General features: G+C 41.5%; 1 protein-coding gene across 2 annotated transcripts in view; it reads right to left on the bottom strand.

The window, feature by feature from the left end:
* Pfdn1 (prefoldin subunit 1) overlaps nucleotides 1-17549 on the bottom strand; it is a 52916-nt gene extending 35367 nt beyond the window's left edge. The window contains exons 1-2 of one of the 2 annotated variants that reach the window (NM_001108427.1): nucleotides 17490-17549; nucleotides 13827-13993 (exon numbers count right to left, since the gene is read on the bottom strand). In NM_001108427.1, the coding sequence (NP_001101897.1) occupies nucleotides 13827-13993; nucleotides 17490-17522 (200 nt within the window). In that variant the 5' untranslated portion in view covers nucleotides 17523-17549. The remainder of the gene's footprint in view (nucleotides 1-13826; nucleotides 13994-17489) is intronic. The other variant, XM_087593080.1, reaches the window with a different exon arrangement.
* Between the last annotated feature and the right edge of the window lie 228 nt (nucleotides 17550-17777).

Consider the following 17777-nt stretch of genomic DNA (forward strand, 5'->3'; position numbering starts at 1 on the left):
AGCTAAGAAGACAGCATACCATTCCCTGAGTTTGATGCTCAGCCCCCCACATCAGACGGCTCACAACCACTTGTAACTCTAGCTCTAGGAGAATCCAACAGTTCTGGCCTCTGACACATGTGAACTTACCCACCCACAGACAAAATTTACAGCAATAGAAATTAATCCAAGCTAGGCAATGATGGTATATGCCTTTGTGAGACACAAGCAGGCAGATCTGAGTTCTCTACTCAGCAAGTTCCCAGGACAACCAAAGCTACACAGAAAGATCCTGTCCTGAAAAACCAAAAAGGGGGGAAAAATCTTAAAAAACAAAACTTTTAAAAAAAGAAGAAAAAAAAGCTGTAGAGAGCCAGTGTGTCTCTGTGTGAACAAGCATTCATGACATGTCATGTACACCAATGCCTCAGATTCATGGGAAGGCACCATGTCCCCTGGTCCAAGTGCAAATGCTGAGAAATGGCCAATCTTTAGCTAAAAACAGGATCTGTAAAAAGTGTGAAGTGAAGCTTCCTCCTCCTGGATAACTGTATGACCAGCTCCCAGACTCTCCCCTACAGAGGCCCCTACTACTAAGGTGAGATAGCCCACCCTTCCTTCATGTTGTACACAGTAAATGTACTTGGTATCCAGGATGCTGGTGTACCTCCGTGCAGCCCATCCAATCCCAGCTTTACATTGCTTATGTCTGTCTCTCTTAATCTCTCTTTGTTCCCACTCAGGTTTCCATCACCAGCCACACGAGCCACGACAGTAACCAATAACCATAAGCTGCTGGCTTTCACAGACCAAAGTATACAGCAACCACAGACCCCCAAGTATGTTAAGATCAAAATGTAACTTACAGTTGCTCCTAGTTAGACAAGTGGTATAGTTCAAATTAACTATAAGAAAGGCTAACAAAATGGACTCAAGGGGCCAACAAGACAGCTCAGCAGGTACAAGGTACAGTGATTGCTGTGGGAGCCTGAGGACCAGAGTTTGCTCCTCAGAGCCCACATAATGGTGAAGAGAAAACCAGACTCCTGTACTCTGGGCACAGCATGCAAGTATGCACACACACACACACACACACACACACACACACACCTACCTACATATCTGAGTTTCTTTTGATAGATTATTCGACATAGGAGCTGGAGAGATGCCTTAGTGTTAAGAGTGATTAAATTCCCAGCACCCACACTGGCTGACAACCATCTACAATACAGCTCCAGGAAATACGACTCCCGCTTTTGGCCTTTGCAGGGCCTGCACACGTGTGTCATGAGCATTTATATAAATATAAATAAAAACAATTAACCTTTGCTTATTTATGTAGAGTTAAAAATGAATGATAGAGCCTACTCAAAAAGGGCCTCAAATTCTCTAACGTGGTCAGACCCAGGAGGAAGAGAGAGAAAGAAGCATGTAAAGACACCATGAGCTTGCACTTTCTTCTTTGGTTTGTTTTTGTGACAGGGTTTCTCTGTGTGGCTCTGGCTGTTCTAGAACTTGATCTGTAGACCGGGCTGGCCTCGAATTCAGAGATCCACCTGCCTCTGCCTCCTGAGTGCTGAGTTTAAAGGCATGTACGATCACTGCCCGGCCGAACTTGAACTTGTACTTTCTTAAACAAAACAAACCAACCACCACTCTCATCCCAGCCAGTGTCAAAAATGAAAACACACGCACACGCACGCACACACACACACACAAACTGGACAAAGTATAAACTACTGCAAACCAAAGATAATGACAGTCTTAAGGGCAACCAGAGAATGACACATTCTTTAGAGATAAGAATTATAACATAAACTATGCAAGAAGACAATGGCGTGACATTTTCAAGGAGCTTTGGAAAAAAACCAGGTACCAATCAGCATAGGTGAAAATATACTGCAAAAATAAAAGAAATGCAAACAAAAGCTGAGAATATTTATCTTGGCAAACATACCACAGAAATGCTACCAACAGTTCCTCCTCCAAGAGGGCACAGCCATGTGTCAGAGAGCAGTTCTGCCTAGCATGTACAAGCTGCAGGTTCAATCTCCAACACCTGGAGGCTAAAAAGCAAGAGAATCGAAGACAGCTGGGCTGCATAGTGAGCTCCAGGCAAGCCTTGGCTACATAGACCCTGTCTCAAAAACAAGCAAGCAAATCCCGCTTATTTATACTCAACTAATTCTCAAAAGCACCAAAAATATACACTAGAGGAAGAACAGCCTACTAGGTAAATGGCGCTGGGAAAACTGGAAACTCAAATGCAATAGATCAAACTTGACTCCTATCTCTTCCCATACAAAACTACATTAGAGATCTAGATCTATCAAAGACCCAAAACTCTTAAACTACTAGAGGTAAACAAAAACAAACAAACAAAAAAACAAACAAACAAACAAAAAACACCTCAAGACATTGCTACAATTTGGGGATCCTGGTGGGAATGGCTTGTGCCTGTAATCCCAGCACTTGTACAGTCTGATACAGGACGCTTGCTACAAATATGAGGCCAGCCTAGGATACATAGTGAGGTCTAGCCTCCTTTATAAATAGGGCATCCTACCTCAAATAGATGAGAGAGAATGACTTTCTGAACAGGACCCCCAAAATCATGGAAAACAAGATGCTATTCCATTAAGCTACCTTGTTATTTGAAACAGGATCTCCCTATGTAGCCCTGGCTGGCCTCAAACTTACAAAGATTCACCTACCTCTGTTTCCAGAAGACTGCGATTAAGGATGTGAAGCACCATCCCAAACTCTACCTCACCAATCAGGGTAGGCCAGCTGACCAAAGAGCCCTTAGTGAACCGGCTGCCTCTGCCAGGCTTGCAGGGATATTCCATATGCATGCCCACCTTTTTATCTGGGTGCCAGGGGCTGAATTCGAGTCTCCATGCTTATTTAGCAGAACCTTTCTGATTGATTATATGTCATAGACAGACAGACTGATACGCGCACACACACTTTAAGATGAATCCTAATTTTCACAAAATGAAGACATAATAATTAATTACCTAAGTATGGTGACAAATGCATCTACTATCAGCACTGGAGGCCTGAGGCAAGGGAACTACTAATTCCAGCCAGCCAGAGCTACACAGTGAGAGTCTTCCTCATCTTTAGTCCCAGCACTCCAGAGGTGGAGAAAAATGGGCCTCCATATTTGAGAGCAGCCTGGTTGTTATGAGTGACTGTCCTCCAAGCCAATCAATTGCCATCTTAGAGAGTTCGGTTGTACCTCCTGGCAAAAAGATAACCCAGTTGGGTCTGTTAACTTTTTACACCACTTCACGGACGGGGAGAGTCAGGAGATTATCACCTAAGTATCTACACCTTACTGCTGGTGTATGTAACTCTGCCGTTTAATTGCACGTGGCCTCTGAGAAGTGTTAGACAGACCAGGGAAGACGAGGAGGGGCTCCATCTATGCAGCTTCACGGACACTCTCATCCTTGCTAGGTAAAGATTTTCCAGGTACAACTTGCTGAGAAGGGGGGCTCCCACATCCCTGTCAGTAACACCAAGAAATTTGTTGGTTCCCCAGAGTGAAGTCCAGCAGAACTGTGCCTAAGTTGTCCTTGGGATCATTGCTCATGTCTCCTCTGGGAAGTAATTTTAGCAAAATGGTCTACTTAGAGACACACAGTGAGTTTAAAAAAAAAAAAAGGCAAAGCAAAAACAAGGCTGAAACTTTCTATGCTGATGGCATGCTACATGCTCCTAAAACTTGCCAGATCAAATTAAAAAAAAAAAAGAATGCACCAAGATTTGGAAGAACTGAAAGGATAGAAAAGCCATTTGCTGAAATGAGAAAGACTGAGCAATATGGCTTATTCATAAAAAGCGAGAACTTTATGTTGGCCAAGTAAATTCTGAGATACATATTAAAATACCAACAGAGATGTAGACAGCTGGATAAACAAGTTCAGAATGCAATAAGGCAGTTCAAGTTAAAGATACAATGTGGGACTTGTTAGTACGTAAGAAAGCATTTGGAGGCTGGTAATATAGTTGAGCCATTACAAGGCCTGCCTGGTATGCAGAGTCCTGGGTTCAATCTCCCAAAGCATAAACCAGGTGGTTTATATGCCTATAGTCCCAGATCTAAGCCAGTTTAATGTCTGAGCTGGAGATATGGCTCAGTAGGTAAAATGCTCACTCTGCAAGCTAAGGACCAACATTCAGATCCACAGTGCTCAGGTAGAGCCTGGTGGTGCACACCTGCGATCCTAGGGTGGCCAGGCAGAGGCAGGAGGTTCCCTGGAGCTAACTGGCCAGCTAATCTTGCTGAACTAGTGAGCTCTAGGCTCAGTGAAGTCTTCTTATCTTTTAAAAGAGCTGAGGACATGGCTTAGGTGGTTAAGAGCATTTGCTGCTCTTCCAGAGGACCCACATCTACACACACACACACACACACACAGAGAGAGAGAGAGAGAGAGAGAGAGAGAGAGAGAGAGAGAGGAGAGAGAGAGAGACATAAACACATAAACATATATACAAATGGAACTTCAAGGTCATTCTCAACTATATAATAAATGCAAGGTCAGCCTGGGCTATGTAGGATATCCTATCTCGGGGAGGGGGTGGGGGAGGTACCAAGAAGACAATTAAACATAAGGCAAGGGGGGAGAAAATCTAGTTGGTAAGCACAGCGGCAATCTAGTATTTACAAAATGTGAAGAAAAGAAATCAGGATAAGGGTGAGAAGGATGCTAGTCAGGTCCAGGGGAAAGTCAAGCCAGAGAGAAAGAATGAGGCACAGCTAGACTCCTCCCTGAGGGTCAGCTGAGGGAGGAGAGTGCACTCCAGGGACTAGCTGTCCATGGCTCCTGAGGACCCCAAGCCCACCTACGAACATTCTGTGTTCGAGATAAGCAGCGTACACTGCAAGGTTCAGTTTGTACTAATTTAAAACACTGTCTATTTTTAAGTCAAAACCATTACTCCTGAAATGGAAGCTGTAGTACGTTAATCTATTTTAAAACACGTGTTTATTTTGGGTTACTATTTGGCATTCTAAGTGTTCTGGTAAATAATCACCTCCGATGTTTACCACTTTTACTTTCGCCTCATCAAACCTCAAATGTTGAAGTAAATAGTAAGAAAGCTTACTTCTTTCTTTTAAAGATGTAATCTTCATTTTACTAGTAGGTTAAAATACAACACTGGAAACAGATAGTCAAGGCTGTTAGTGTTGATGAACACGTGCTGGCAGAAAGCCAATAAAGTTCAGTCAAAAGTCATTCAGAAACATATGTATTGGAAGCTGGTGTGGCAATCCCAGCTCTTGGAAGTCTAAGTCAGGAAAATCAACCTTAGTTTGAAACTAGCATGCTCCACATAATGAATTCCTCCAAGTCAGGCTAGGCTACAATGTGAGAACATGTCTCAAAATGAAGCAAAACAAAACAAAAAATAGACTGCACATTGTCATCCAAATCTCTTAGTCTCAGATGGGCAGAGAGAAGTCATGAGTTCTTACCTATTTAGAGATGTTTTTAATACTAGGCTCTAGATGCTTGAAAGTTTTGGTATCAGAGTAATTTAAGTCCACTTTGAAGCCAAAAGGATACCGGCTTCCAAACATCTGCTCCATTTCAAAGTAACTGATATGTGTCTAAACAAGAAAAGCTGGGAGGGCTCAGCAGGTGACTGCCACCAAGCCTGGCCACCTGAGTGTGTGTCCCAGGACCTACATGATGGAAAGAAGGAAGTGACTCAAGTTATCCTGACTTCCACCTGTGCTCCCACACACAAGAGACTAATGAATCAAAATTACTACATTTTTAGAAAAAAGGGAGATAGGGACTGGAAAGTGGCTCGATGGTTAAGAGTTCTTGCTGCAGTTCCAATGGCCGCAAGTTCAGTTCCCAGTACCCACATGTGGTAGCTCATAATATCTCTCTCTCTCTCTCTCTCTCTCCCTCCCTCCCTCCCTCCCTCCCTCTCTCCCTCCCTCCAAAAGCCATGACTCCTAGAGCCCAGCAATTTTTGATACAAGTAACAAATCATTACCAACTATGTGTGCATACAATGGTTTGAGCCTCTCACTCTGGGACAGTTCTTTTGAGTCCTTTTTGGGTATTTCATTAAGCAGGCTACAGTCCTTGACATAAGCATTTCAGCCATCTCATTCAAACAGATTAGACACCAAACTGTTCCTAAATTTATCACTATGACATAAGTGGCAGTTAAAATCAGAAAATTCTTTAGTACAATTTAAATTTTACTTTTTCTTTTCAAGTTAACTACAACTAATTTCTCAGTAACAAAGTAACACATATTGCTACAAGTCAGTGGCACTTGACCCCTTCCCTGAGTTAACAATATTGATTCCTGTTATCATCAACTTAGGCTCACCCTGTTTCTGTCAGGTTGCTGAATAACTGCTACCTTTACACCACAAAGGCAGACTATGTTTAATCCTTTCTGTGGGAGATATATCAAGTCTTTTTTTAAAAAGGTATTTCTAATTATTTTATGTGTTATGTGTATTGTGCCTGCACGTATGACTGTGCACCGTATGTGGGCCTTAACTCATGGAAGCCAAAAGAGGATGTCAGATCCCTTGGAGTTATAGATGGTTGTAAGCTATGATGTAGGTGCTGGGATTGAACTCTGGTCCTCTGCAAGAGCAAGCAGCCAGAGCTCCCAACCACTGAGCCATCCCTCCAGCCTTGATATCAGGTCTGTTGATGTCAGGAATTGTAGATGCTAAGTACCACAATGAATGGATTACGTTCTTTACGTTCTTTACAAACAAAAGAAAGAAAGAAAGAAAGAAAGAGAGAGAGAGAGAGAGAGAGAGAGAAAGAAAGAAAGAAAGAAAGGAAGGAAGAAAGAAAGAGCCTAAAAATAAGTAACCCTATAACAAGGATACATTAAATGAAAATTTATTTTAGTGCATTTGCACTATTTAAGAGACTTCTTTTTCCTTTTAACAATTGATTGTAATTAGCACATTTTCAAAATTAATTTCCCGTGTTTCAGTGAGAATGTTTACATTCTGGGAAACATGGGAGGGGAAGAGAGGAAGGAATTATTAAAGGCTTCTTCTTCTGAAGAAACATGACTATGTAAGACTTACGCAAATGTCTGCTAAGCTCTGCGACCTAAAAACAATTATGTCACTGTACACAGCAGGAGGACAAGTTGTAATGAGCATCGAGTTTTTAAATCACTGACAACTTAGGGAAATTAAGATTACTCAAAGGCCCCTCTCTGGAGTCCTAAATATGGGAAGAAGGAGATGTGCCCATCTGGGGTTCTATACATATTTCACATCAACAAAACTGAAGTCATTTTTCCCACACACAACAGGAAACAGTGTTTTTCTTTCCCTAAGAACTGTGAGCAATGACAGCAATGGCTTTAAATGGCTCTGTATAAAAACACAAGAAGGGTGAGTCCTGTCCTATTAGTAAGTGCAGCCAAGCAGCAAGAACCTCTCTTCTTTTAAAAATAAAAAGAACCTTTTAAAGTAAAAAAAATAAAAATATTACCTTTGAAAATTATCTTTGCAGCTGAGTGGTGGTGTGGACCCTTAATCTCAGCACTGGGAAGGCAGAGGCTGGTGGATCTATGAGCTCTAGGCCAGCTTGGTCTATAGAGCAAGTTCCAGGACAGCTAAGAGAACACAGAGAAACTGCCTCAAAACACCCCCTCCACCACACACACACACACACACACACACACACACACACACACACACACACACACACGCAAAAAGAAAAGAAAAGAAAAGAAGGAAGGAAGGAAGGAGAGAGAGTGAGTGAGTTATCTTTACATTGCTTTCTAAACCAAAAACTACAAGTTACTCCCTATGGAAAGAATATAAAAGAAACTTATAAATTTGCATTTACAATAGGGCTCTCCCATCAAAAGTATTCTACACATTTTTCCTATCTGCACTTAGCATTAAATATCTAAACCTAGGGCTGGGAGAAATATTCCAACAGTTAAGAGCTGGCTGCTGCTCTGCCAGAGGTTTTGAGTTCAATTCCCGGCTTCCACATGAGGGCTCATAACAATCTTTAACTGTAGTTCCATGGGCTCTGATGCCCTCTTCTGGTGTGCAGACTGTACATAGAGACAAAATACACAAAATCAATAAATAAGTCTTTAAAACTAGTAATAAACAAACAGACCTGATTCTTGTGAGAGCAATAGTACAGCTATGTTTACTGTACCAACAGCAGTATAAACAATGCCAACAATGTTTGCAGTGCTACACTTTCTAAATATTATTTCCTAATCTCCTGGAAATAAAATACAACTTTCTTCAGCTTTAAAATTACCTCACTTAACTGGAAGATAAACTTTAGATAGCTACATGAGATTGTAAAAGGGCTGCAAACCTCAGATTCGCAACTGTTATCTCCATTAATATTTAACGTTCACTATTCATCCTACTTCTAAGGGATGTCACAGGTAAAATTGTGTATCTACAGTCACAGTGACAAATAAGAGAACAGCATGAACATTATAATTTGAACAAAGGGCAAATTGCCTGGGCTGTGATGAAGAGTTTAGCTTTTTTATCCTAATTAGTTGGAAATCTGCGTGAGTGCTTTCTCAGAGCAGCTCTTAGCTATCTTGCGCCTCCTGTTTTACCTTCCACCTATGCAGCGTTTAACTTAAGTTGACACTTCTGGATCCTTCAGCCAACAAAGATCAACCATAAAATTACTTCAAGTAGAAATAGCTGCGCTCTGCAACAGCTACCTCTGCATTGCTAGACGCTTATCCAGATGGTAGATTTATACCATTGTCATTCTTAGTTCCTTAAATGTAAAAAATACCCACAGAATGGAAGCGTACCTCTAAATTGGTTTAAATATGGCACCAAGTTATTTTTAGTCAAGCTTTAAAAAGGGACTTATCATTCTTCTCAAAGGCTAATCTACTCAAGTTGCTCCCATGTTAAAAAAAAAATAAAAATAAAGGGCCAATTTATCTGTTTTGAAAATTAGAAATGTTATTTATGCACTGCTCAACAAAATGTTAGGAGAGTCCTCACATCAAATCAAGGTCAGAGTCATGCCTATTGTTTATAAAAACACAGTCTTTTCGAGCACTAACATGGTTAAATGTTATCTATGTGTACTTAAAATAATTCTTATCAAAACATTAAAATTATTTTTTGAAACTTCTCATCCTATACTATACAGAGTGAAAAGGAAAACTCACATGACTAGAAGTTGTTTATTTGTGGAAAAAAAAGAAATATTCACATCACATTTATTTGAAATCTGGATTCCCTCCTTGCATGATAGAAAGATGCAAAGACAAACACTTCCAAATAGCCAGACAGCTCATCCCACAGTTGTAACTTTCATCATGCTTCTCAAAGTGGAGCGGTGAGATCAGCTCACAAACAGCTTAAGCAGCAGAACTAGAAATCGGTGGTAGTAGTATCAGGCTACATAACAGCCTCTCCGAAGAATATGAAGTAAGAGAACGAAAATGTGCTGGCAACAACCCAAAAGACGGACAGACACAGCTTTGAGTGATGAAGCTTGGGGCTTACAGTGGAGAGCAATTCATCTTCCCTGACCCCACAGCTTGGCTTCCCTTACTTTAACCCCAAAATAGCCACACAGAAGTTATTTAACTCGACCAACCTTCTCTCTAAATAGAAGCTGAAGGGCACGTGGCCTTGCAAAGACCTGCTTAGATACAATCATCCCTAAGAAGGGAGCCTGTCTTCAGCTATGTGAGCATGGAAATCAGACGGGATTATACTGAAATTACGCTGTATGGAATAGCCTTTGTTCCCCCAAGAACTGTGCCCACAGCATCATTCTGAAGGTCTGGAGATATCTTTGTTGTCCCTTTGGACACTTTGAAACTGACCAGCATTGAAAATTAGTCAACTTTCTCAAAAGAAGAAATCCTATCAGATTAATCAAGCAATTCTGTTAAGAAACGATTCTTCTACTTTAGTCAAAATGTTACTTTATTTGTCAGTTTAGAGTTGGTATCACTATGTAACCAGGCCAGCCTGGAATTCCTTCTGTAGGCCAGAGTGGCTTGAAATTCAACAATCCTCCCGCCCAGCCCCCAAGGGCTGGGATTTAAGGCATTCACCACCACTTGTGGCTTCCTTTATATATTACTTTTATAATTCCATCTTGACCAAATCATTATTAAAATAGGATTGTAAATTCCAACTCTTGAACCTCTGATAACTTCTAAGCATAACTTTTCTCTAAGGGAATCAAGAAGCTGGGTGTGTCAGTGCAGGCCTGTAATCCTAGCGCCCAGGAGATGCAGGCAAGAGGATCAGGAACTCAAGCCTACCCTCTGTTATAGAGTTGAAAGCCAACCTGGGCTATCTGAGACCCTATGTCAAACAAACAAACAAACAAACAAAAAAAGGAACCCAAAAAATGTCATTATTTTAGGCTGAAAAAGATCAGATTCGACTCATATCAATATGTATTTATTTAACATGTATTTTGTGCCACACATTATTCTGAGAGTGGAGGAACCAAAGGCGATATATGTACATGGTCTCAAGGGAGTTGATCTGGTTGGGGACATCACATGACATACTCAATGTACTCTACTGACAGTCAAAACAAAGAGCCTTGGTATTGTTGAAGAAAGAATGGGTAAATCTAGAAAAATTCCAAAGGCATCACAAGATTTGAGTGGTACTTGAAGAATGAGAATTTCACAAGGGAAAGAGGAATGCTGAAGGCCAAAAATGGAATAAACAAAGATTCCCCACCCCTCCAAAAACAAAACGAAACCCACAAAACATGACATGAAAAAAAAAAGAAGAACAAAAAAGCAAAACCCATGCAGCAAGGGTAAAAATGTGTGTGGAGTGTGTGCTGGGTCTCCTTCCCTTGCCCCATGTCAGACACCGCCAATCAGGCAGAGCAGGTTTAAAAACCACACAAAGTCTCAAAATCCTTCTGAACAGATAAAACAAAAAACAAGACCATGATAGGATATGTCTATGCTACTCTGAATGTACGAACAGGATGCAGTAGGACCTGAGGCTAGATGAGCCAATTAAAAACAGAGTATATGACCATGAATTTGAGGCTAACAAGATTAGATTTTTCCCCTATAAGGACTGAGGATAAGCAAAAGGTTCTGTGAGGGATAATTGGTTCTGGCACTGTGAAGAATAGATGTGAGCAGGCCTGGGAGCAGAGAGAAGTGAGCTGATCTGCAGGATTAGCCCTACCTACACTCTCACTCTGCGGGAGGCCAGGGAGGTGATGGGAGCTCTACACCATCTCAGCTACTTTAACAGATTCAGGCTAGGCGGGGCTACATAAAACCCGTTCTACCTCAAAATAAATAAATTAATTAATTAATTAATTAATTAAATAAAAGGTTGACAATGTAGTTCAGGGACAGAGCACCTGTCTAGCATGTATGAAGTCCCCCAGTTCAACATACAGAACTCCAAAAAACAACAACAGTGGCTGTGGGCCAAAAGAAAAGTGGAAAAACCTACGGCAGGCTCTACAACAAAGCAGGGTTTTTGGATTTTAAAAACCTTGTTTCAAAATACAAACTATGGGGTAAAGTCACATGATCAGAATTCTCAAGTAGTACTTAGAAAGGAAGGGAAAGGCTGGAATTAAAGAATGAATAACGATGAGACTCAAGAGTACTCAAGACCATAAACTCGGAAGTAGGTGTTCCAGGGTTAGCATCAAAAATGGGAACATCATCATGACCAGACTGGCATCAGCAAGTCTCTCCAGCCCTGAGGCACCGATACTCTGTCTGGCCAAGTAACAGACACATTTCACCTCACATGCCCTGGACCCGGGGCAGACTCAGGCTGAATGAAGAGCAGAAAGCAAAGCTCATTTTAAAACCAAGGCTCACCCAAAGCTCTAAAGCTGCACATCTCTCATCAGAGGTGTAATTTATATGAAATGATACCCATGTGCAAGCTTTAAATTCTGTTACTACTTTGCATGGAATACAATTTATCTGTAGAACTTTGGACAATATAAAAAAAAAAAACCTAACCCCCACAATTTATGCAAAATGTTTACTAAATGTCATTATTCTAAAGAAATATAAAGCTTCAGGGCTGGGGATGCAGCTTAGGGGCTGAAGACTTGCCTGGCATGCTCAAAGCCCTAGGTTTAGCTGTTATAAACAAAGGCTAAAGTAACAGTGTGGATTCCAACCATAGTAAGAGGCTGGCATCACGGTTCTAAGACCTAAGGGTATTCAAATTCAGGGATAAAATTACCCCACAGTGAATGCCAACAATACATCTCACTCTACAGGACACACGATCAAGGGTTCTACTTGGCTCCCATTCTGTTCTGTACCATTAACAACCTCACAATTGGAGCCAATCCTGGACACCTGTAATCCCAGCACTTGGTGACGTGAGGCAGGAGGATGTAGAGGAAGGAGGACATGGAGTTCAGTTGCCCTCTGCTACACAATGAGTTTGAGGCCAGACTGAGAAACAGTAAGACCATCTCAAAATTAAAAACAAAAACTCACGAAAGGGACTCTCGTTCTCTTAAAAGAAGGCAAAATGAAAAATATGAACTGAAGAGAAAATGTATACGGTTGGTTTAAGAAAGCAAATCCAACATTTATCATCGCTTCTCTCTTAGCAGAAAGAATGAATTAGTCACGGGAAGGGTCACCTTGTCATGATGTCATGCTAAAGTCATTACAGAACTTTACACATGTTACGCTTCCTCCCAGTCAATCACAAAAGAAGTCATCCCAAGAGCGAGGTCAAATTCCATTCTAACTAAAAGATCTCCAAACTTAAAGGGCTACCTAGTCCATAATATCCAAAGGCCAAACGCAGAACCCCCTCCTCCCCACCTTAAAAAAAAAAAATCAGTCCTTCCCCATTAGCTAACTGTAATGGAATGTGGCCCATACACAATGGCTTTCCCAGTCTTCGTTTTCTCAGAAAACATAAAGAAGACTTAATCTCTCTCATAACAAGAATATGTTTTTGATATAAAAAAAAGTGTAGTGTTAACTATATTAACAATCAGGGCTTTTAAGCCCTTTCCCTGCTCACCAGCCCACTCCCATTCTCAGGAGTGTTCTGCCTTTCTCAATGATCTGTCCCTATTTCCACTCATTAAGAATACTTTAAGGGCTGGAGAGATGGCTCAGCGGTTAAGAGCACCGACTGTTCTTCCTGAGGTCCTGAGTTCAAATCCCAGCAACCACATGGTGGCTCACAACCATCTGTAATGAGATTCGATGCCCTCTTCTGGTGTGTCTGAAGACAGCTACAGTGTACTCATATACAATAAATAAATCTTTAAAAAAAAAATTAAAAAAAAAGAATACTTTAAAATAAATAAATCATATTGGTAATTAGTAGAAAGCATAAGTTAGTGGGCACCTGTACTCAATTGCAGAGACCAACACACAGCCATACCATACATACATAGTTAATAAAAATATTTTTGAAAGGGGAGTGGCTAGAGAGAGTTCAGCAGTTAAAGAGTTCTAGCTGCTCTTACAGAGAACCCAAGTTCAGTTCCCAGCACCCACATCAGGAAGCTCTCAACCACCTACATCCGGTTCCAAGAGATCCGACACTTTCATGGACAAGGTGGGTGGGAGAGGGGGACAGGCACACCCACACATACCCATGCCGAGAGAGAGAGAGAGAGAGAGAGAGAGAGAGAGAGAGAGAGAGAGAGAGAGAGAACGAGAACACATACAACCTGGGGTTTTACTCCTTTTTTAAAAGAAAGCTTTTGCAAGTTATTTCTATATTTTAACCCAAGTCATTTTAAACAATTCTACCATTTAATTCATCCAAAAATTCTCACAAGAAAACCCCATGAAGGATATAATTTACTTACATTCTTCCTACACCTTCATACATGTTAGTCTCATCCACCAGTGTCATGATCTCCGTGTCCGTAAGGTGTGCGTGCTTTTTTGTCCTGTTTAGCTGTTCAATCTGTATGTCTGCAAGCTTCACCTTCTGTTGAGTATCAATAACTTTGGCTTGAAGCTCTGTGAAGGCCTAAGAAAAACAAGTGCTTGATTTAGTAGGCTAAACTTAAGTCAAGGGGTTGGGGATTTAGCTCAGTGGTAGAGCGCTTGCCTATGAAGCGCAAGGCCCTGGGTTTGATCCCCAGCTCCGAAAAAAAGAACCAAAAAAAAAAAAAAAAAAAAAACTTAAGTCAAATTTAGATTTGTTAAAACAGAACATGCTAACCAGACAAGGCTGTAAAATTTACCAAGATAATGAGAGTCAACAGAATTGTAAATTCTAAAAGTACACTATTCATTGACTCTATTCATAGAGGATGTGATCAATATGAATAAGCAAAATAAATGTGCATTAAAAAAATAGCTATACATCAACTAACCACAGAGTAATAAAAGAGATAAATAAAATACTCAGGAGATAAACCCAAGAGATTCAATGCAAGAAACAACTTACTACATCTGTATTATGTAACTAGAATCCAAAACACCTCACATTATATCAAAATCCTGGCTGGAGAGCCAGACCTGGTGTCTCCCACCTATAATCCTAACAACTGCGAGGCAGAAGCAAGGGGTTCAGGAGCTGTTTGGAATTCCGACTCATAAGATATTTGAAGCCAGGCTGGGCTACAAGACACCTAGTCTCACAAAAGAAATTTTTTTTAGGGGATTGAGATTGACTCAGCAGATAACAGCACTGTCCACCAAGCCTAATGACCTAAGTTTGACCCTGGGAACTACTTGGTAAGAGAACACTTGAGCACACTTTCAAATGCACAAACTACATTTTAAAATTAATTTTTAATCTATCTATAAATAGATAAATAGATGGGTGGGCAGACAGACAGACAATGGTTCACAGATGGCTCAGCAGGTAAAGGTACTTCTTACCATGCCTAACAACCTGAGTTCCATCCCTGGGACCTGAACCTACATGATAAAAGGAGAAAACGCTTTATATAAAGATATAGATACATAGCTGAGATTTACATGTCAGGCACAGAAATGCATTAATCCTAGAACCCAGGAGGATCTCTTGTGATTTCTAGGCTAGCCTAGTCTACCTATATAGTGAGTTCCAAGCTAGTCCAGGATGCATGGTGAGACCATGTCTCAAAAAGAAAAAGAGAAAAAGAAAGAAAAGCTTACAAGGCTGAGATTTATAGCATGAGAGAATGCTATCTAAGGCTAAGTTTACATGTTTCAAGACAAGAATGGCAGAAAGATGCACATATTTAGCATCCCCAGAACAATAGCAAGTGGCTTCTTTTATTAGGAACAGCTGTTTCAGCTGTCGTATTACTTAGGCACAGGTTAACCAGAGACAGCTACTTATGATGTTACTTATGGGAGCTAGGGAAACAGTGCAGTCAGCTGACCCAGGGTTCACTCCCCAGGACCCACAAGGTGGCTGAGCTTGGGAGCTGATGGGATGGCTCAGGGGTTAAAAGCACTGGCTGCTTTTGCAGAGGACCAGGTTTGGTTCCCAGTACCCACATAGCAACCCACAACCACATGTTAACTACAGTTTCAGGGGGATGCAAAGCCCTCTTCTAGCCTGAGAGGGATGCACACATATGGTATACAGGCATTCATGCAGGCAAGACACATACATAAAAATACAACTTGTTGTTGTTTAATGCTAGGCATGAAGGGCAAGGGGGAAATAAAGGTCCCAGCAGCTCACAAGACAATCTCGCCAAAGTGGCAATCCCTAGGTCCCAGTGAGAGGTCTTGTCGAATGCAGGAAGCCCTGAGTGCAAATCCTAGCACTAGGGAAACTGGGTGTAGGGGTGCATGCCAACTACATAGCCAAGTTCCAGGCCAACCTAGGCGACATGAGACTCTGTCTCTTGGGAAAAACAAAACCAGAATCCAAATCTGGGCCAGTAGATGGCTCAGCTTGCCTAGAAGGCCTGATACCAAGAGTTCAATCCCCAGGACCCACCTCATAAGAGAGAACTAACTCCCAAAAATTGTTCTCTGACTTCCACTAAGCACCTTGCAAAATGTACACACACACAACTTTTAAAAATGTTTCTCACCTAAAAAAAACCTACTGAACAAAAAAAAAAAAAAAAGGATTACAGTAATTCCAAATGCTAGACTCCGTTTTAAAAATGTGTTTACTGGGGTTGGGGATTTAGCTCAGTGGTAGAGCGCTTGCCTAGAAAGCGCAAGGCCCTGGGTTCGGTCCCCAGCTCCGAAAAAAAAAAAAAAAAAAAGAAAAGAAAAAACAAAAATGTGTTTACTATTGTTTGTGTGAGCACCGAGCAGTGTACTAGTGTGTGCCTCTAAGATTAGAGAACAACTTTGTGTAGTTCTCTCCTTCTACCGTTGGTTCCAGGGATAGAACTTAAACAGCCAGGCGCCTGGCAAGTATTTTCACCACTGACCCATCTTGCTGCCTGGGGCTCAATCTTTTAAGACTTTTCTTGCCAGGGACCCTAGCACATATCTGTTACCCTAATACTCTGAAGGCAACAGCACTAAAGTACATTAGGGGTTCAGGGCCTGACCAAACTAAACCAAGCTAACCAGAAAGAAAAAAAAAAAAAAAAAAACACTAGAAGTTTACCTTTCTAGAAAAGTACATTTAAACAGAATGAGTTCTAGGGTCCTTTCTAATTACAGCTAACTCTCCACAAAGATAGCACAGCCAGGATCAGTCCCAAGACTGTTAAGTAGCAAAAATGTTTCCAATTAACAACCCATTTATAAACAGGCATTTGACTCAAGACTAATTCCCAGAACTCAAGAGGCTGAGGCAGAAAGACTGCCTGGAATTCAAGGGCAATAAGTCCCACGTCAATCTAGAACACCCTGAGACATTGTCTCTTAAAAAAAAAAAAGCAAAATAACAAAATCATTTCTAAGCAACGGATTGAACAAAATAATAATAACAACAACAACAATCCAATTCCTCTGAAAGGTCTTTTGGAAAACTTACTTGGGGAGGAGGGGTAGTGTATGAGCTCTTTACAAAGGTGATGGGGAAGGGAGGATTAGAGCCTTGACAGGAGTCAAGCAGTGTCTGCTTATTTGAGGTGTAAATACAGAAAGACCTTTCAAGGTATAGTGTAGAATAAATGACCTAAAAGCAAAGATTGAACCTGGAGTTTTTCAAATCAAATGAGGAAACCAAACTGCAAGTTCTCCTGCAAGCATCCTGACAGGCATCATCACTGTGAGACACTGTCTTCAGTCCTTGCTATGAAATTGGTACCCGACGGCTCCAAAACACAGAGAGATGTCTCTGAAGTTCCAACATAAGAACACACTGCAGCCCAGCCCGCGTGCGACCCAGCAACCTAAACCCACCAGAAACAGCTCCTGCGAGCAAGAGCCTCCACCTGAAGCAGAGCGGGTCCGGTCTCAAGGCTTCGGGAGGCCAGACCCCGCCCCCTACAGTCTCCTTCCTCCAGCGAAACGCGAGCTTTCCCCCTCCCCCCTCACGCCCCCATTTTCGTCCCTACTCGCTTTATCATTCAAACAGAAGTGTCTGTCTGCTGAAAATCCCCCCTTACCTTCTTCAACTCCAGATCCACGGAGGCGGCCATATTGAAGGACACTATGCGCCTGCGCTAGAGGCAAGCCGGAAAGGGGTGGGGGAAGGGCGCTTGCAGGTTTTATTGGTAGGCTTCCTTCTGCGCCTGCGCAAAGGTGAACTCAACTAACCCAGATTTCTCAGCTTGTAATCTACCCGACTCTACCACTCTGCCACGAGACAAATGACCCTGAACATTGAAATTCTGATTATATTTGATAAACGTGTAACTGCCGAGATGTAACTTGCTCCTCCACATACAATTAGA

This window comes from Rattus norvegicus, chromosome 18, assembly GCF_021556685.1.
Source record: "Rattus norvegicus strain SHRSP/BbbUtx chromosome 18, alternate assembly SHRSP_T2T, whole genome shotgun sequence".
Taxonomy (NCBI): domain Eukaryota; kingdom Metazoa; phylum Chordata; class Mammalia; order Rodentia; family Muridae; genus Rattus; species Rattus norvegicus.